General features: G+C 50.0%; 1 protein-coding gene across 7 annotated transcripts in view; it reads right to left on the bottom strand.

Annotated features, from left to right (window-relative positions):
* The window catches only part of ABCB11 (ATP binding cassette subfamily B member 11), a 168,955-nt gene that overhangs the window by 121,014 nt on the left and 25,990 nt on the right, over positions 1 to 21,951 (bottom strand). For 6 of the 7 annotated variants that reach the window (XM_085875228.1, XM_085875225.1, XM_085875230.1 and 3 more), the window contains 3 exons: positions 18,043 to 18,130; positions 10,041 to 10,174; positions 9,712 to 9,883 (listed from right to left, as the gene is read on the bottom strand). In XM_085875228.1, coding sequence (XP_085731354.1) covers positions 9,712 to 9,883; positions 10,041 to 10,174; positions 18,043 to 18,130 — 394 coding nt within the window. The remainder of the gene's footprint in view (positions 1 to 9,711; positions 9,884 to 10,040; positions 10,175 to 18,042; positions 18,131 to 21,951) is intronic. The other variant, XM_085875231.1, reaches the window with a different exon arrangement.

Raw genomic sequence — 21,951 nt, 5'->3', positions numbered from 1 at the left:
CGGCCACGTAACTCGAATCGCGGCACGTCGCCCACCGGACGGACAATCCAGTCGTGACCCTCTCGGACTAACGCCGGGAACCAGTCACGGGTGGACCTTTCGGTCTCACCGCGATCGAGCCAATCGGCCCCCGCGTGGGATAGGGTTGCTCGCCAAATTCGACCTACCTAAGTACCCACACGGAGGGTAGACCGGGCGATCGCACCTCGCCGCAGGTCGACTTCGGACACGGGCCACTTAAGCGACCCGTTCCGTACTATCGGGATAACCGAGCGGTGTTATTCGTCGGCCTCGACGGTTCGATTAATTATCGGGCGTCTTAGCCCACGACCAACCCTTTACGTGAAGCAAGATGGGGATTCAATGAAAGAAATGACGAAGCGAAGCGGGAAAACAGTTCAACAATAAGCACATTTATTTCGCGATGAACGGAAAGCACACATATACAATTCCACCAAAAGCACATGTAAAAGAAGAAGACAAAAAGCAAATGCAACAATGCAGATCTATCCGACTACCGGGCACTCGGCAACACTTATACAATTTTACTTCACAGACGGCGCCGACAACACACATTCCCAAAGCAAAAGGAAAGAGAACCACCCTCCAGGATGAGGGGGGTAGGCGGGCCTGGGGCCGAGACCGTGTCGGGCCTACCCGTCTGATGATGAGACGCGAAGTGGCGGTGGTGCCTCAACTCCGCGGGCCTCGCGGACAGTGGCTGGTAGGGGGTGGGAAGGGGGCCCCCTTTTGTCGCACTATCTCAGCGCGGGGGGGGGAAACAGGAGGGGGTTGCTGATGCTCGGGGAAAGGAGGATTTCACAAAATCTCGGGTCCCGCGACGAGCATCTCCACCACGACCTCGGTCGCGCCGCCGGCCTTTCCCTCCGCAGTTCCCCGAATCCGACGCGAGCACCCCCTCAACCGCCTTCGCCGCCGCCGCCTCTCCACAGTTCCGTCCTCTTCACTCCGACTCCGCGAACTCCCAACTGCCAACTGCCAACTGCGAACTGCTTCTCCGAACTCCAAAACTCAACTCCCTCCACTTCCAACTCAACTCTTCCTCCGCTTCCAACTCAACTCGTCTGACGAACGCAGTCGTTTTTATAAGCCCCGTGGCTTCGCTCTTTCATCTTTGACCTTCTGCCTCCGACCTTTCACCTCGCTCCCCATTGGCCCGAGGAAAAGTGGGCGTGAATGCTTTTCGATCCATGAATTTGCATATAGCGACCGCCCTCCAACGCCCTGGAGGCGGGGCCAAACCGCGCCTCGCTCACCGATTGGACGGAACAAAAGTGGGCGTGAGTCGTTCTTGATCCGTTTTTCTGCGGAAAGTCCGCGATGCTTTTGAACACGCTCCTCGGTGCGCGCCCTACACGAGTCCAGCATCGGTGCCCACAAGTGGCGCGAGAATGGTGGGGGATGCGATGGTGGCGAGTTGTGACGGTAAAGGTCGTGGCGGTTGTGGTGAAGCGGCGTTGTGGTTGATGGTTGTTGTTGTGATGGCCGCGTTGTGGTTGGTGGTTGTTGTGTGATGGCTGTTGAGACGTGGTTGGTGGTGGTAATAATGGCGGCTGGTCCAAAATAAAGATAGTAAAAGAAAAACGGCTATCCTGAAGAGTCGCAGCCCTCATGAATGACATTTATTCCCTCTAGACAATGGGTTTGGGCCGAACTACACATACACTTACCGAGATATCTCACCTAAGGGACCTGAATGGTGGTTTGCGAATTTGGTCAACCACAACACTACCCCCTCCCCTTTTTACAGACTCGTCCCGAGTCGTCAAATTTTCGTGTGCCATCATGTGTAGTTTTCCCCGAGTACATTTTACCTACGGATCCCTGAGTGTGACATTCATGGTATTCGTGTCCCCAAAATAAATAACCTAAGGGCTGAGTAACTACCTAAACAAACTCACTCACACGGACGACTTAAATAAAATTGCCGGCGCTAAGACAAACATGCCGGGGGCGCACTCATATTTACAGTACATCTTAACCTTAACTTACAAATTTTACACTAAACCATGGCCCAGGATCAATGAACTCTGCAAAAGAAAAGCAGTTAGCAGGGAGCCAGGCTGCTTGCATGCAGTCTCTGGCTCAAAACAATGCAGGTGACAGGGAACGTGGCTGGCTGCTCACACGCAGTCCAAGGCCTTCCTTTTTGAACTGAACGCAGTGAACCACAACGGTGCATGGGCTGCACAAACGCAGTCTCCGTGCCAGCTCAAGTGGCACACGCAATGAACACAACGAATGGATGGATGAATGGTTTGAACTGAACGCAGTGAACCACAACAGTGCATGGGCTGCACAAATGCAGTCTCCGTGCCAGCTCAAGTGGCATACGCAATGAACACAACAGATGAATGGATGGACGCAAACACGGTGCACGGGCCGCCACTGCAGGCCCGTGTTGTAGCTGCCAACAGAGCAGTTCTTGCAGCTTGCAAACTGTTGCCTTGATCCTGGCGCACATGGCAATGAACAGGGGGGGGGGAAAGCAAAAATTGAACGGGGGCTGGTGAACAGGGGCAGTGGGCATGGCATGGCAAAGGCAGCAGGCAAACACAGCCCGCAGAAGAAGGCCATTGCAGGCAAACACAGCCGGCAGGTGAACTGGCCGGCACAGGCCTTGAAGTACCACAGCTGCAGATGATCCGGCCGGCACAGGCCTTGCAGCAACACAACAGCTGCCGATGAAGTGGGCCGGCACAGGCCTTGAAGAAAAACAGCCAGCCGGCAGATGAAGTGGGCCGGCACAGGCCTTGCAGTAACACAGCCAGCAGATGAAGCTGGCCAGCCTTTGCCGTTCCGTGGAGGTTGGTGGAGGGAGTGCGGTGGTGCTGGCCACTTGGAAGGCGGGCTCGGACCTACCTACCTGTCTCCCTCCCACCTATCGCCTTTGCCTGTCACTGTACATACCCACTCCCTTAATTTGTCAAACCCCAATTTAGCCCCAACTTATTTTTTTATTATTATTTTTTTTCTTTTACTTCCCCACTATAAATCGTCCCTTAACCCCCTGTACTGTCCTTGTTCGGCTAACCTATTCTGTCACCTAGCCTACTCCCAACCCCCACGTTCCCTTCCCGGAGGGGAGTAAGGGAGAGCTAACGTCCTGTGTCGAGGCCCAACTCAAGCCTCAGAATGGCCTCCCCAGAGTTCGGCAATCTAACCCAAAGTGGGTCCAGCGGCCCACAACGAGAGCGAGGGGATGGATGGTGCGGAGGGGTACATCTCCTAATCTACCCTAACCATTTAACTGTTAAACTACCCCGGGGCTTTCAACAAGCGCCTCTCGCTTAAACTATTGGTTCTAACAACCCAGATTCCCGTCGCCTGTGTTGGTGTCCTCACAATTTCGGGCCTCGCCCCCCAATTTTCTCTCCGTGCCCTCACACGGTCTCATGGCTGGGACACGTGGCCCCCTTTGGCAGGCACGACCCTCTGCCGATTCTCCGACGATGGCACCCCCGGGCACTACACTGCCTCCGAGCCTACCAGCTCCCTAACACCAGGGAGTGCCCCCCCATGGCACCTCCCCTGAAACGCACACGTGGCAGGCTGGCTTCCCAGGCCCCTTTCCGAGGGTCACCCGTGCCCACAACACTGCCCACGCGGTTAATGGCGCCCCGGGCCCCCGCACCAAGCAGGCGCACCCGTGCCCACTACGCTATCCCGGCCCCCCCATGGGCCCTTGGCCTACCACGGCCGACTAGCCTGGTGCCCGGGGTACCCACTCAGCGATACTCACTTTTCGCAGCCACGCTCCCAGCCCGTCAACAGGGCTCCTGCACCCCTCCAAACGGGTTTCGAGCCTACACACCCACCAACAACAAAACGACCTCCATTTTTCAATTTAACTAACCCCCTAAAACTCACTCTACACTGACCCCGGGGTCCCTTGGGCGGGAGTCACTCCTCCCCCCCAATCACTCATCGCACCATGCATTCCCCATTCGCTCCACTCACACAGACCCGCTGGCCTCACTCACTCACCAAGCACATGTACTCACCTCACAACCCACAACTCTTCAACACACACACCGCTGAACTCTGCCATCCTCCTAACTACCTCCCCTAACTAACTCGTGCTCCCACGTCGTCCCTTAAACTATAGCACATTCCTTTTAACACTACGTAGCTAAACTACGTCCCCGCTACACATCCACAAGTCTGTCACTGTCTCCAAATAAATCATTTTATTTCCCAACCTAAATCTGGCTACAATCCCTCTAACTAATCCATTCCACGGACTCCATGAGGACTTACCCCTGCCCCATGAAGTCGGTCTAGCTAAGCTAACCCTTCCCCCTAACTAGTTTCCATCCTGTGCCCTGGTAAGGGGGTCTTCCACCCCTTGCCCAGGAATCCTGTGCACCCGAAAGTGAGGCTTGCTTTTTCTTTTTCTTTTTTTTTTCTTTACATGCGCAGCACCAGCGCGGCAACTCAGAGCTCGCGCACTTTGCACCTGCCCGTGACGTCATGCAGCTGCACGTGTACCTCGTCCCTCCTTGGACGGTACCATCCGGCAGGGATACCCCTCCTGCCGGATTCCAACCCCACGTGCAGCCATGACGTCACCGTGCGCATAAAAAAAAACACAAGCCCCACGTCTCGAGGGGTTCCCCACGCGAACACATGTGTTTTGCCCGTTGGAGCTTAACACACACGATCGCGTGGAGAACCCATCCGGTCCAAATCCGAAATCCTGCCTAAACTTTGTCCGTCCGCGGGATCGGCAAATCCACCGCGTGCGTTTCCGGACCGGGACTTCACTCTCGCAAGCGAGCACGTGGGGGCCTCGTGCGTTGCACAGCACGGACCTCGTGCTCACTGCTGGGTGAACCCGGCACGGTCCCCGAAACAACTACAGCCGCTACTCGGCTTTCTTTCTTCACATGTCGCCGTCGTCGCCATTCGACACACGCACTCCCGCGTGTTACGACGCGAACACACCTCACCATTAAACTCACACCGGGAGACGCGGCTGCATGTTCACACATGCCGACCGACATCTCCCTTACATACCGCTCTCTCACACACACGGTCTCCCTTGCATAAACCATACCACTCACACGTGGTGCTCCATTCACTCGCGGCCTTTCACTCACTCGTGCCTCACTCACACACGCGGGGGCACTCAACCGCGGTGTTTCATCCACACACCGTCCCTCACTCACACACGCGGGGGCACTCAACCGCGGTGCCTCATCCACACTGGCCGTTTCATCCACACACACGGCCTCTTCCACACACGGTGCCTCATCCACACACGGCGTGCTGGGAAGCACACACTCCGGCACACTCGCCACCACACCACTCACACACGGGGTCGCTTCCACACACGGGGACGCACTCACACCTTGCACCACACACACAGGGACAACCACACTGGGGATTCGTGTCCCCACAAGGGTCTCCGGGGCCTCTATACCCCCCAAGCTCTCCGTGCACCTATCCACAGCACCCGTCCCCTCAACCTCGCAAAGCACGACCGAACTCACCTGGTCGTGACTCGCCTCAAGGGGGCACACTCCCTCCCCTCGTTCCTGGAGGAGGCCATCCCGCTGCTCGCACCGGGTCCCTACACGCTCCGCGAGCTCACCCCCATTATCCTCCACTACCTCCGTGTGTGTGTGTGCGTCACTTACCCCGTCTTCATCGTGTAGTCTTCCCTCTATTTTTTCTGTCTCCCGTGTCTCTGCCAACTCTTCACCCTTTACCTCCCTTGTCTCAACTATTATTTCCGTTGTCGTCACCTCGTGTCTCGTCTCACACGTTTTGGTCTCCTCATTTAATTTTTCCCTTTCGGTCATCGTCACGACCCTCGCCCAACACGTTCCCCGAATTATTTTTTCACCCGCCTCCACCGCAGGCCTGTCAGCCGTTGCACCCCCACCCAGCTCGTTTGCTCCCACACGTGGAGTCGCCATTTTTATCTCCCTGGTCACGGCCTTCATGCCCGCCTGCAGGCATCGGCCCATGTTCTGCGTCTCACCCCGTAGCTCTTTCATTTCCTCCTTCATGTTTGCTTCCATTCCGTTTATTTGCTTGTTCATTTCGTTTTTCATTTCATTTGTATTTGTATCCATCCTTTCGTTCATGCCTTTCATTTCGTTTTTCATTTCATTTGTATTTGTATCCATCTTTTCGTTCATTCCTTTCATTTCATTTGTCATTGCCGCCAGCATGGCGCATAGCTGGGCCATGTCGGGTGCGCTTGAGTGAGCCGTTTCGGCAGGGGTTGGGGAAGGGTTTTGGTGGAGAGGGGGAGGGGAGGTGTCATACACCGCGGCCGCTGCCGCACCCATTTCGGGCTCTGGGTTCAGTTGGGCGAGTTCGTTTTCCTGTACTATTAACATTTCCTGCACGGGGATTTCATCCTGAGCCATGGATCCTACACATTCTACATCCATTTCTAATACCCCCGGCTCCCGCTCGCCTTGAGACGCCATCTTGCTTCTCGTAAAGGGTTAATTTAGCTCGCTCGTAATTTGGAGGGAATCGGGGGTCGCTTCTCTCACCCCTGGACCGATTCCCGTGAATTTAATTGGAGACAGGAGAGCCCGTTTTCCCGTTCTCCGATACCAGTGCCGCGAGGAGGACGATGAGTTTGTATCGCACGACCTGACACCAATGTTGCGGATTCGCGCCCGCCGGCGTGCGGACGGCCACGTAACTCGAATCGCGGCACGTCGCCCACCGGACGGACAACCCAGTCGTGACCCTCTCGGACTAACGCCGGGAACCAGTCACGGGTGGACCTTTCGGTCTCACCGCGATCGAGCCAATCGGCCCCCGCGTGGGATAGGGTTGCTCGCCAAATTCGACCTACCTAAGTACCCACACGGAGGGTAGACCGGGCGATCGCACCTCGCCGCAGGTCGACTTCGGACACGGGCCACTTAAGCGACCCGTTCCGTACTATCGGGATAACCGAGCGGTGTTATTCGTCGGCCTCGACGGTTCGATTAATTATCGGGCGTCTTAGCCCACGACCAACCCTTTACGTGAAGCAAGATGGGGATTCAATGAAAGAAATGACGAAGCGAAGCGGGAAAACAGTTCAACAATAAGCACATTTATTTCGCGATGAACGGAAAGCACACATATACAATTCCACCAAAAGCACATGTAAAAGAAGAAGACAAAAAGCAAATGCAACAATGCAGATCTATCCGACTACCGGGCACTCGGCAACACTTTTACAATTTTACTTCACAGACGGCGCCGACAACACACATTCCCAAAGCAAAAGGAAAGAGAACCACCCTCCAGGATGAGGGGGGTAGGCGGGCCTGGGGCCGAGACCGTGTCGGGCCGACCCGTCTGATGATGAGACGCGAAGTGGCGGTGGTGCCTCAACTCCGCGGGCCTCGCGGACAGTGGCTGGTAGGGGGTGGGAAGGGGGCCCCCTTTTGTCGCACTATCTCAGCGCGGGGGGAAACAGGAGGGGGTTGCTGATGCTCGGGGAAAGGAGGATTTCACAAAATCTCGGGTCCCGCGACGAGCGTCTCCACCATGACCTCGGTCGCACCGCCGGCCTTTCCCTCCGCAGTTCCCCGAATCCGACGCGAGCACCCCCTCAACCGCCTTCGCCGCCGCCGCCTCTCCACAGCTCCGTCCTCTTCACTCCGACTCCGCGAACTCCCAACTGCCAACTGCCAACTGCGAACTGCTTCTCCGAACTCCAAAACTCAACTCCCTCCACTTCCAACTCAACTCTTCCTCCGCTTCCAACTCAACTCGTCTGACGAACGCAGTCGTTTTTATAAGCCCCGTGGCTTTGCTCTTTCATCTTTGACCCTCTGCCTCCGACCTTTCACCTCGCTCCCCATTGGCCCGAGGAAAAGTGGGCGTGAATGCTTTTCGATCCATGAATTTGCATATAGCGACCGCCCTCCAACGCCCTGGAGGCGGGGCCAAACCGCCCCTCGCTCACCGATTGGACGGAACAAAAGTGGGCGTGAGTCGTTCTTGATCCGTTTTTCTGCGGAAAGTCCGCGATGCTTTTGAACACGCTCCTCGGTGCGCGCCCGACACGAGTCCAGCATCGGTGCCCACAAGTGGCGCGAGAATGGTGGGGGATGCGATGGTGGCGAGTTGTGATGGTAAAGGTCATGGCGGTTGTGGTGAAGCGGCGTTGTGGTTGATGGTTGTTGTTGTGATGGCCGCGTTGTGGTTGGTGGGTGTTGTGTGATGGCTGTTGAGACGTGGTTGGTGGTGGTAATAATGGCGGCTGGTCCAAAATAAAGATAGTAAAAGAAAAACGGCTATCCTGAAGAGTCGCAGCCCTCATGAATGACATTTATTCCCTCCAGACAACGGGTTTGGGCCTAACTACACATACACTTACCGAGATATCTCACCTAAGGGACCTGAATGGTGGTTTGCGAATTTGGTCAACCACAACAATATATTTAGACATCTAAAGTGCGTTTTGGGGAAACCTACTTGCAAAGTTAAGAGAAAAACATGAAATGGCGGCCATTTTGGACGCCATCTTGGATTGCGGAAAACGCTCAAGGAGGATTCATGAGGACTTTTAGTATGTTATTTCACACACATTACTGGACCTTTCCTGAAAAAATCAGCTTGTTACCAAAAATGTCCAGGTTAAACCCTAATGCTCTTGGACTATTTAGCGTTCTACTCACGTATACCAAACTTACTCATACCGTATTTGACGTGCCCCAACGTTTTAGACACATTTTTCTTAGGTCGGCATACGCTGGCAAGATCGCCAAGGTGTGACCGCGATGTTGTCACTTCCATTTCTACGGCAGTTATGATTCGAATCGTTGTGCGTCAGCCTTTTAATAGGCTACGTCACGACCGTCGGCGATGCGTGCAACGCGCTATGCCTAAGTTAGACTATCGTTAGGCATCGGTTGTGTAGGCCGACAACAGGTTCAGAATTCGTTGGTATAAGTTATCTATAACACAACGAAATGTTCTGTGTGCATTACCAATGCGTTATACATAAGACCAAGTCGCTATGAATACGTCCGAATCTTAAAAAAAAAACATCAAAAGTTCAACGTAAGCCAGCGTTTTACATACATTTTAATACGTTGCCATCGCTGGCTAAAACGTCAAGGTGTGACCGGGCCTTAAGCTATTTGGCTTGGGTTTGAATACTTATCCAGCTATAAACTGTCGTCCTGGTGTTTGGCAGGCAGGCCGAGGCATCAGAGTGTGTGTGTGTGCGTGTGTGTGTGTGTGTGTGTGTGTGTGTGTGTGTGTGTGTGTGTGTGTGTGTGTGTGTGTGTGTGTGTGTGTGTGTGTGTGTGTGTGTGTGTGTGTGTGTGTGTGTGTGTGTGTGTGTGTGTGTGAGTGTGAGATATCCCTAACAGCATCAGTTGGTGGATGTTGGAAGATCCCATGGTATCCTTCACGAAGAGTAGGGGAGCTATCGCCGGCGCCATGAACAAATTATAAATTCCTGCTCTAACCTTTCAGGGGCACTGCATCAGCAGCACAGCTGTGCCCTCAGTAAAATGTGGCTACGTGCAGTCACGTGCTGCATATTTAAGGAGAAGAATAAGAAGAATGTGTCTCAATCTCTATCTGCTCAACACACACACCTTCTATAAATTACAGACAATAAATACCTCGAGGTATTAAACTGAAGCCTCCTCAAAGCTTGATCATCCACTCTTTGATATGTCCCTTATGTAACAGTGCTTCACCACTCACCATCCCCATAAGACCTGCTCCAATGCCAAGAGCAGGACTGACGGCCAGGATAATGAGTGTGAGCTTCCAACCATTGAGGAACCCAATGAGGAATCCGCTGATGAAGGTGGTGAAGCGTTGGACGAAGATTCCACAATTGTCCGAGATGGCATTGTTAATCTTGTTGATGTCACTGCAATGAGGGGTAAGCACTGAGATGACTAAATGTATTTTCAGATATCGAGCAAGAAATATTCATTCGAGCAGAGTGTGAGAGTTCGAGAGCAACGTGAAAGGTAGATATGGAACTTGAAGATTGTAGTTTGGAATTAATAAGGAAGGAGTCTCACTCTGAGATGCGACTGTTGATTTCACCCACGGAGTTGACATCAAACCAGCCAATTTCCATCCTCATGATGCTTCGGAAGTAAGCCTGCCGAATGCGACGGACCTGTTTTGCCGCAGATATCACCCAGAAGCATATCTGCAAATAAACAAAAGATTCTCATGACTCAATTCAGAATATTTGTGTTTTGGTCATGACTCAATGTAATACTCTTTGGTATTATGAGATAACACCTGGGACCAGCAAGTGTGATTTAATTGGGTTGTCACATTGGTATGAACAGGTATATTCCACAGGCTAATCTATAGAGCGTGATTCTAAAAATAATTTTTTAAAATAGTGTTCAGTTACCAAGTTTCTTGGAAAGCGCTCACCAAGTGGCTTAAGCAGTCAAGCAATCACTTCATTCAAAACTATTGATAAGGAATGGCTGGCTTGGCAAGCACAAGCGAGCTGCATGGTACCTGAACACAACCCTTTATATCTCGACAGCATACATACAGTACATAAAAAATGCCAACAAATGGACAGTTTTTTTAAATTAAAGACTTCAAATATTAATCACGAGCAAATACCACCTGTCGCTTTGCTGATGGTAATACTAAAAAGGGGGGGGAGAAACAGGTGGGGGGAAGAGGGAGAGAAGGGTAGGCGAGAGAGAGAGAGCAGGTAGAGAGAAGAGGTGGAAGGGAAAGGAGAGAGGAGGGATGGAGAGCGAGGAGGGGTGGTGGAAGAGAAGACAGTTTGAGATGAGAGGAAGGGAAGGCAGACGTGTGGTGGAGCATTAATTACGATTCATACCATTTCATCAAAATAATTCTGCATAGATTAACAGAGGGGATGGAAACAAAATAGTGTCTGAAATCCATTTTCTACCTGTTGTACTCTAAACATGGTCTGGAGACAAACTCCCATCTGGAGACAAACTCCCGTCCGCACATAAATACCGCCTGGACGCATCTGGAGCCAAGCTGGCTGAAGACAAACACTGCCTGGATACATCTGGAGACAAACCCTGCCCACGTCCGGAGACAAACCCTGCCCAAACACGTCCGGAGACAAACCCTGCTCGAACACGTCCGGAGACAAACCCTGCCCAGGCACGTCCGGAGACAAACCCTGCCCAAACATGTCCGGAGACAAACCCTGCCCGAACACATCCTGGAGACAAACCCTGCCCGGACACGTCCGGAGACAAACCCTGCCCGGACATGTCCGGAGACAAACCCTGCCCGAACACGTCCGGAAACAAACCCTGCCCAGACACGTCTGGAGACAAACCCTGCACGGACACGTCCGGAGACAAACCCTGCCCGAACACGTCCGGAAACAAACCCTGCCCAGACACGTCTGGAGACAAACCCTGCCTGAACACGTCCAGAGACAAACCCTGCCCAGACACGTCTGGAGACAAACCCTGCACGGACACGTCCGGAGACAAACCCTGCCCAGACACGTCCAGAGACAAACCCTGCCCAGACACGTCTGGAGACAAACCCTGCCCGAACACGTCTGGAAACAAACGTTGCCTGAACACGTCCGGAGACAAACCCTGCCCGAACACGTCCGGAAACAAACGTTGCCTGAACACGTCCGGAGACAAACCCTGCCCAGACACGTCCGGAGACAAACCCTGCCCAGACACGTCTGGAGACAAACCCTGCCTGAACACGTCTGGAAACAAACGTTGCCTGAACACGTCCGGAGACAAACCCTGCCCGAACACGTCTGGAGACAAACCCTGCCTAGACCAAACCACCATCCGGATATGTCCAGACACAGACAGAGAGAGAGAGAGAGCAAGAGAGAGAGAGAGAGAGAGAGAGAGAGAGAGAGAGAGAGAGAGAGAGAGAGAGAGAGAGAGAGAGAGAGAGAGAGAGAGAGAGATGTGGGAGGTGGGAGGTGGGAGGTGAAGGTAGGGGAGTTAGCACAGAGAGAATATGTTATGTTTTATGAAACACACACACACACACACACACACACACACACACACACACACACACACACACACACACACACACACACACACACACACACACACACACACACACACACACACACACACACACACTTTATACATGAACATCCGACGAAGTCAGAATTAATCCACCAAACTTGTTACTTACATGCTGACGCTATGCTAGCAAATGCTGGATAGCGGGGCGTTATTTAAATCTAGAAACAACCAATGGACCCTAAGTACTTTTCTACATGAGGGCAGGAAATGGATTTAAAAGGAAGAAGAAGAATCTCACGAGAGCGAGGAGCCACGTGGGATGGTGAAGCTTGAAGAAGCACCAGTGCAACTTGGTTCTTTTGGCTTCCTTTGGTTCTCTTCATTAATCCTGGTTCTCTTCGTTTTCCCTCGTTTGTATCAGCAGTTCCTAACTTACTTCCCATGGAATACTCGCGTCGACCAGATGAACTTTCTTACTTTACAGGCCTTTGTATTCGACCCAGGTTTTGAGGAACATCAGCTGCATCTCGGTGGAACCACCACAGAAGAACTTTCCTATTTCCCGGACTTGGTATTTTCATCAGTTGTAAGTCAACATTTCATGACGCGTGTTTCCGGCCGTGATTTTCAACCCGGATTCTGAGGAGCATTGGCCATATGCATCTCGGTTGAACTTTCCTCATTGCTCCCGTCTCTACATTGGCTGAGCATTATGTTGACTGGGAAACTGCCGGCATTCATCAGGAGGATGAGAAAAGTTCACCTTCTGATGATCTGGAGCTGGATCATCAATGTGTAGGAGGAGATACCATCACACATCATCAAGAGAACATTTCTGAAATGCTGCATCTCCAACAACATGAACGGCACAGTGGATGACAGAATTTACGAGGAGGAGGCTGCAAATGATGGTGACAGCGATGGGGACTTGCTCTATCCTGATTCGGACAAGGAGTTACGTGCTGTCTTCAACGAGGAAAGCATCGATGAGGATTTCCTCGGGTTTAGCTGAAAAGCTTCATCAAACCCAAACTGCCCTTTTCAGAGCCATAAATCCACAATAAATATGTATGATACTGGTATGAATCCCTTTACTTCCTTTTTTGAGGAACAAAAAAAAATACTATTTATAATATTGTTACGAATTTCGCCCGCCCGGCGTGTGATCGGCCACGTAACTCGAATCGCGACGCGTCGCCCACCGGAACGGACAATTCAGTCATGACACTCCTGGAACTACCGCCAGGAGCCAGTCATGGGTGGGGGTTTAACCTCACCACGATCGTGCCAATTGCCCACCCACGCAGGATAGGGTTGCTCGCCAAATTCGACCAACCTAAGTACCTGCGCGAGTGGTCGACCAGGAGATCGTACCGCGCCGCAGGTCGACTTCGGACACGAACCGCTTAAGCGGCTCGTTCCGTGCTGCAGGGATAACCGAGCGGAGTTATCGTCGACCTCAACGGTTCAGATTATTTATTGGGTGTCTACACCCACTACCAATCCCTTACGTGATGCAAGATGGAACTTTCAACGGAGGAAAAGACTCAACGAAATGGGAAACAGTTCAACAAGCAAGCACTTTTATTTCACACACATACACAGGGCAAGCATGTATTTACAGCTATACAAAAATGCACATATAACAGTTAAAGCAAGAACAATACACAGAGTTACAACCGAATAAAAGGCAATTATTTACAGCACACTTATACTGGTTTACTTACAAGACTGGCGCCACACATACATTTATACAAAAAGCAAAGAAAACACAAGCCACCCTCACAGGCATGGAGGCAGACAGGTCCGTGGACCAAATGAATGTGTGACCTGGGTGATTGGCCAGGTCCACGAGACCGAAGGGGTCTTACCCGCGCCCTCATGGCGCGATGGTGGGCGAGCCGCAATGTCTGCGTAACGCGCTTGACTCCGTGCCCCTGGTATGGTCGGTGAGCTCCTCCAGGTGTGCGTCGTGCAGGCACCACCGTTGGGTTGGGGAACGGACGGGGTTACCGGCGCTATCTCAGCGTGGATGGGGGGAGGGGGGGAATTGTTGATGCTCGGGGTCGGGAGAGGGGAATGGCGGACGCTCCATCCCGCTAGCGGGGTCCCAGGACTGCACCTGACTCTGGCGAACTCTCACCCCTGAGCCCTCCTCTGCGTCCCTTCTCCACTCCGCGACTCATCCCTCGACCTCCACTCCGAACTCCGTCCCCTTCGCCGTCCGATCCCCGCAAACACACGCTTCAGACTTCACGACTTCTGACCGGCGCCACTTTCTGCACCCCTTTCTGCACACACGAGCTGAACACCTTTCTGGACACGTTTCTTCACACTCCTTCCTGGACACACACACAAGCTGCATCGTGCTCGCGCCTTTTATAGACCGGGGGAGGAGCCTGTATGCAGATTCGCAGATCAAAACGCGCTTGGAGGCGGGGCCATGCCACCCGACGTTCAGCCATTGGTCGGGCAAAAAGGGGCGTGAAGCCTTCCTGATCCGTTTTCCTCTCCTGAAGGGAACGCGTTCACAGTGGGTTCGGAGGCGGGGCCATGCCACCTGATGCTCAGTCATTGTATGGAAGAAAAGGGGCGTGAAGCCTTCCTGATCCGTTTTCCTCTCCTGAAGGGAATGCATTCGTACCCGCGGTTCGACGCGTTTGGCATCAATTACCGAACGGGCCCTGGACAGCACAACGTTTGGTGTTGATTGCTGGTGTGGTTGATGGTTGTGGAAGGAGAAAGGCGAAGGTGGTGGGGGGTTTGCTGTGGTGGTTTGGTTGTTGGCGGGCGTTGTTTGGGAATGGCGGTGAAGCGATGTTTGCAGGATGGAGTTGTGGAGGTAAAGAGGCAAAGGTGGTGGTGTTTGAGTTGTTGGCGGCTTAATGGTCCAAAATAACGATAGACAAAGAAAAATGGCTAACTCAAAGCATCGCAGCCCGGCTGAATCACACATATTCCCTCTAAACAACGGGTGTGGGCTAACTACACATGAACTTATCGATATATCTCACCTGAGGACCCTTTATTGTGGTGTATTGCTAATTTCCACAGCCGTAACAATATTAGAAAATAAGAAAGAAAAAGAAAAACTTCTTGGTATCCTCTCCTCTCTCTTCAACCTCTTGAAAATGAGAATAAGACTGTTCGATGAAATTAACCGGACAAGGGAGTAAGTCCGACACCATTAACCATGCCCATGTCGAATGGGGATCATAGGAGTGCTCGCTTCACTCCACATGTTTCGATTTGCCCGCCGGTCACATCACGTACCTTCTGGTTGAATGGTTTGCATTAGCTGGAACAATTGTCTGGGTGGCAGACAGACGGTTGCTCTGTGCGCATTATGCGGTTTTACTGTGTGAGACAAAATCCACGGCGATGCTCACCATAACAGTCAGGAGGTGCGTCTGATGTGTAAACGATGAATGTGGTCATCATTGGTAAGATATTTATTGGTAGGGTATCCTAATGAGGGCAAATAAGTCTGAAATCCAGATCGGTGGCTCTGTTTGATGTTGAACTGATGCTGACCATATAATCTTTGCCTGTTTGACAGAGTCACCAGGCCTCTGTGTTGGAGGTGACACTTTGGTGTAGGACTGTGTCCAATTGGGATGGGGGGAGTACTCGTCACACTCCACATGTTTTGAGAGATAGAGATATATATTTATATATATATATATATATATATATATATATATATATATATATATATATATATATATATGTTGATCTGCACATAAACAGCCCCACGCCTCTCCACCTGTCAGTTCAGGTCAGGTATGGGAGCATGCGCCAGAGCAGTGCATCGCTGCGTCCACTTTCCACTGGTACTCCAGGGGCATCTGTCTGGCCATCCCCCAGGCAGATACCTGGCCCATCCCCATCTCCTTGAGATGGCGATCAACCTGCTGCAACCACGAGGCACGTGGTCAGCCCTTTGGCCTCCTCCACTCACGAGACTCCCTCGCTGAGAGAATCTGGTGAGCAGGATCAGCGTCAGGAAAACGAGCCACATGTCCATACAGCCGCAGTTGATGCTCACGGACCATGCAGGTAACAAATCTCATTTGAATCTCTCTCAGCAACCGCTATTTGGACACAAAGTCCGACCAGCGATAGCCAAGGATTCTCCGAAGAAACCTGGTACCGAAGGAATTAAGTCTCCATCTCAGATCCTTGGTCAGAGTCCAAGTCTCGCATCCATAGAGCAAGACTGGAAGTACCAAGGAGCTGAAGACTGGGACTTTCGTCCTCCCGCACAGGTACCGGCAGCGCCACACCCCATTATTCATTGAATCCATGACTCCCCGGCCTGACCCAGACGTCTATTGACCTCTGACTCACAGCCAGCAGAGACATGAATATCACTGCCAAGGTAAGTGAATCTCTCCACGACCTCAACATCCTCACCACAAACAGGCACAGACAGGACAGCAGCATCCAAGATGTCATTGAAAGCCTGGATCTTAGTTTTGACCCAGGAAACCCGTAATCCCAGCGGCTCTGACTCCTCATTCAGCACCTCGAGGGCTCCCAAAAGGATATCTAAAGTCTCCGCAAAGATGACTGCATCATCTGCAAAATCAAGGTCAGAGATCTTGACATTCCCAAACGATGCACCGCAGCTTGATCTCTCTGACATCCTCCCTAGAATCCAGTACATACAAGTGCTGAAAAGCGTGGGGGCCAGTACACACCCCTGATGAACTCCAGTAACAACTGAAAATAAGTCAGAGATGGTACCACCATATCTCACAGCACTCTCAGTACCAGAGTGGAGTTCAGACATCAGATCGATCAGTTTTGGTGGTACCCCACGAAGACCAAGAATCCTCCAGAGGGCATCCAGATTCACTGAATCGAACGCTTTACAGAGATCAACATAGGCTGCAAGCAGCCCCTGCCGAAATTCTCATCTGCATTCGGTGAGGACCCGAAGAGCAAGGATACGGTCAATCGTTGACCTCTTTGGTGTAAAGCCTGACTGCTCTGGATGCTGGTGCTCAAGCAGATGGTGACAAACCCTATCGATAATTATCTGAGCAAAGACTTTGCCCAGCATTGAGAGTAGTGTCACCACTCGGTAGTTGTTGCAGTTTTGGCGATCACCCTTCCCTTTCCAGAGAGGGACAACAAGGCCCCTCTTCCAGTCAGTGGGGATGATGCCTGTGTTCCAAGCAGAGCACAGAACTGTATGCAACGACACGAATGCAACATTTCCACCAGCCTTGAGAAGTTCAGCATGGATGGCACAGATCCCTGGAGCTTAACCCCATTTCAACCGGTTCACCGCAGCCTGTGTTTCCACAAGCGAAAGTGGACCACAGTTGATTGGAGGGTCAGCAACAGGGACTGTAACACCCCTGACGTCCAACTCGACAGCTGATGGATCAGCCTGGTACAACCGCTCAAAGTAACCGGTCCAGCGGGCCTTCACTTCAGACTCCTCTGTCAAGAGCCTACCGCCCTCTGCTCTAACTGCAGTACACCAAGGGATGGGCTTGGATGAACACAATTCGCGAATTCCCCTGTAAGCAGGATTCCCCCGAATTCTCCACCTGTACAACTCTTTTTCTTCCCCAAATGTGCGATGCATGCATGGGCTGACACATTCTCTGTCCCCACCCCACATGCGCATGTAAGAAGTGCATGACCTATATAGTAACATACATTGAAGAAATGACAGCACAATGTCAATTAATCAAATAATGCTAAAGACACATTTTCATCATGTGCCACACATTATTTTCAATTGTTAGTCTAATTATTTCCTTATCTGATTTATTCAATTTTTAGCTCAGCTATGATAACTGTCTGTGAATAAAAACCAGAGAGGTTATTTATACACCAACTAAACGTCTATGCGATCATTGTGAGGAAATAAGTAGACTGGATCGATTAAGTTGTGGTACCAATGTACATGGGCATGATATGATTATGGTTACATTGTGGGTTGAGGAGCAGGAAAGGAGGGGATTACCACAATTTTTGCATATGTAATATATGGATTGCCCTTTGAAGACAGACATTCAGTTGGACTTACCTGCAGGTATCCAACGACCAACACGATGCAGCCAATACCAACGTAGTACAGAGAAAAGGTAGAAAGTTCTGCTTCAATGTTCACTTTCCTGAAACACATGAAACACAAATACTATCAGATCAGACTTGATTTCTAAAGTACCAATCACCATGTTGATCTCTATTTGTCTCAATCATGATTTGACTTTAAGTAATATTCATGCCATGTTTCTCTGTGATTCGTTGTGGTTGTGATCTGTAAGTGGGCGCTGTCGTTACAACCCATCGAGATGGCATTGGATAATGCATTGATAAATAAACAAGATGAGGTCTGATGGATCAGCCCTTGCAGATATGACAAAGGAGAGCAGAAGAAAAAAAAAAATTGCACACAAGAGAGAACTTCACTTTAAATGTGAGTCGGAACATAAAAGCTGCATCGAACAAAGAGGTAATTCCAGAAATGAGAGAAAGGAAGAACAAATGTAGATGAACAAACAGTTGGGATTTCTTAAAGGAATCAATACAATTCGATTAAATCACATTGCGAGATTGTTTTTTTTTTTGTATACATTGTCGAGGCTCTTATGAGAGCTAAGTTTAATCTCATCACATTCAAATTCTGTGCTGTGAAAATCACATGAATTGGCCAGTCAGTATGGTTCAACAATATTCAAGACCATTTTTCCATCAACATCGACTCTTGCTTCTACCTCGTTTCCATGCACCACTCAACCCAGGTTGAAAACCGTTCTGCCCCTGATGCTGCATTTCCATGTAATTTAGCCATGTCGCTTTGAACCATCGAATCGAGCTCGCCGGGATTTTATCCTGACCCTTTTTCAAAGTGCAAGAACACACAATAGGGAAAAAGGCAGTCCGATCAAGTGATGAATGGGCATAAATAGTGAGTCAAACCAAAAGAAAAAAATGGCATTGTTTTTTTTTTGGGCCTACGTTAAACCTAATTATTCTTTGGCATCATTTAAAACCACTGAGTAGGCATAAGATTAAGAAGGTTAGATGTGAGTTCATCACGAGGAGACAATACACAATCAAGGTCTGGATCTAATATTTATATAATATTTATATCATATAATCAAGGTCTAATATTTCCCTCGGGCCGAGCAGCACATCTCAGACCACAGATTTGACTAGTGATACCGGGCGTACTCGAGCCTTGCGAGCCTGGGTGCATCCATCCTGTCAGTTGCACTCAAGGCTTGCTGAGAAAGAAGCATCTACATCCATTAAAAGTGTCCAATGAATGGAAAGACGAGATGGACTGCACCGAGACGGACAGCACCGAGATGGTGGGACGGATTTTCAATTTGCATCTTCATCACGGAAATTGCAACAACAGTATTAATGGAATACAGGAAAAGCTGGAGCTTGAAAGTACCTCGGTGTACAAATTATCCTTCCTGTTGAGCTGAGTTACTCAGTCTCTCACCGTTCAAGCTGAGAACTTGCACACTTTGAAATTTTAAGTAACAGAGTTTAAAAAAAAAAGTAAACAAGTGAAAAATACACTGGCAACCTATATTCATTTCAGGAAATTTTGTATGACAACCTTTTTAAAGGTGATTAAAATGATAATAGTGTAAATACAATGATGAACTAGAACGACACTCACAGAGCGCATAGTTCCGCCTGATACATTCATTCTGAACAAAAATACTATCGTTAACTGAACACGCTACAATTATGGCCCAGTGCTATTATGGCTCATATACCCGTATCATCCATGCACCCTATTATGTCACATCGTTTCTTGGCATGGGTTATGAACATCATAAATTTAATTCTTCACTCACATTGGGTCATAGATCAGATATATGAAGTTTCTGATTTTTTCAAACAAGGATTTCAATTCAACCAATTATGACTGGGATACCATTTCACTGATTATATCATTATTATCACCCTCTATACCCCATGAGGAGTTTATGACATATGCCAAGTTTCAATTCTTTTCATTCAGTGGTTTCGGAGAAAATTATGTCCAAATTTTTTCCTTTAATCCAATATGGCTGCCATACCATGTGATGGATGATGTCACGGTCAATAAAATATTCTCCATGGGGAGTCTATTCCATGTTTGCAGTTTCTCATTGATTGGACAAGTTGTTGCAGTGAAAACAATTTTTAAAGCAAAAATAGGACCACTGGACCTGTAGCTTATCTGGGCCCTGGCCTAATGTAACCAAAATCTGGTAGCATTCTGACTGGTGGGTCTGGAGAAGATTTTGGAAGGAATTTGCATGACTGCCATTTTGACACATTTCCCGCCACGTGATCGGCATTGCCTCTGCAATTTAACATCCCCACTCTGGCCTATTGTTGGAATCCATTTTTGGTCGTATTGTGACTGCTGGGTGTCATTCTGGCGTCACCCTGAGCAAGTGCTTCCTGCTTCCTCACATTCAGCGAGTGGTTCGTGCTCCATCACCCTGAGTGAGTGGTTTTGAAATAACACCCGATTTCTGAGCCGTTTGCCTTATTAACGTGCTTTCTAAATTACCGAGCCAATTTTGTTTTTTTTCCACCTGTCACATGCAGATTTTTATAAAGATTAATATTTGTGAACATATCCTTGAAACGTCGATATAAATGCAACGCTGTTTTTCAGTGAAAGCTACTCAAGGTTTTCGGGTTGTTGTCAATATCGGTCAAGCACCTGTGTGTGTTGTTCATAACGCATATGTCTTTCTTTCTTTCTTTCTCTTTTTTTTTCTGTGTGTGTCTCTCTGTGTGTCTCTCTGTCTGTCTCTCTGTCTGTCTGTCTCTCTCTCTCTCTCTCTCTCTCTCTCTCTCTCTCTCTCTCTCTCTCTCTCTCTCTCTCTCTCTCTCTTTCTCTCTCTCTCTCTCTCTCTTTCTTTCTCTCTCTCCCACATCCTCACTCTACCCCCTTCCAATATAGTGCAGCATCCTCCTCCCACACCTCTTTCTCTCTGTGTCTCTGTTCTGTCTGTTCTGTATGTGTCTCTGGACATATCTGGATGGTGGTTATGTCTGGACAGTGCTTGGCTCCAGACCTGTCTGGGCAGGGTTTGCTCCGGACGTATCCGAGTAGTGTTTGTCTCCGGCCAGCTTGGCTCCAGACACGTCCGGGCAGGGCTTGTCTCCGGACGCGTCCGGGTGGTAATTCACACTTCACCACACGTCTGCCTTCCCTTCCTCTCACCTCACACTGTCTTCCCTTCCCCCACCCCTTCTCGATCCCCGACCCCTCTTTGCTCCTGCTCCTTCCTCTCTCTCCTCTCTCCCCCCACACCCTCTCTCCCTCTTCCCCCCTCTTTTTCTCCCTTCTCCTTTAATATTCCTGTCAGCGAAGCGTCGGGTGGTATTTGCTAGTATGTCTGTATGTACACACACACACACACACACACACACACACACACACACACACACACACACACACACACACACACACTGCAATAGTATCGCATCCCTTTCGGGCCGAGGCTAAACTGGATATCTGCGATCACAAAGTGATCGACAAGATTAAGCCTGCGACTTTCCCTGGCCCACGACTTACCCTGGGCTCACGATTCAATGATGGCATATTTTGTCCAGACCGACATACGACCTTAACCATTTAAGGATAGAGTGTAAATTAAGAAAATGTGTCACCATCTACAATCTATCCATAAACTCAGCATCATGAAAATCGGAGGAAAACTATTCAAGTTGTGATGAAAAGGTGTTTTTTTTTTTGTTAATTAGGTCACAATCCGAAAAAAAGTAGTTCAAGGACACTAATAAACTAACAGGTACACAACATTAATGCAGGTTCACCATAATGATGCAAGAACATCTTAGAGTGGTATGATGTAAATGAAGCGTAATGTACAACTTACTCTATGCTGTCTAGTGAAGGCAATTTCGTTCTGATTGGACAAAGCTTAGTCGAGTTATGGTGAAAAAT

This window comes from Eptatretus burgeri, chromosome 3 (assembly GCF_056783735.1).
Source record: "Eptatretus burgeri isolate ZD-2024b chromosome 3, Ebu_testis_v1, whole genome shotgun sequence".
Lineage (NCBI taxonomy): Eukaryota > Metazoa > Chordata > Myxini > Myxiniformes > Myxinidae > Eptatretus > Eptatretus burgeri.
This window is presented reverse-complemented; position numbering and strand designations above follow the sequence as displayed.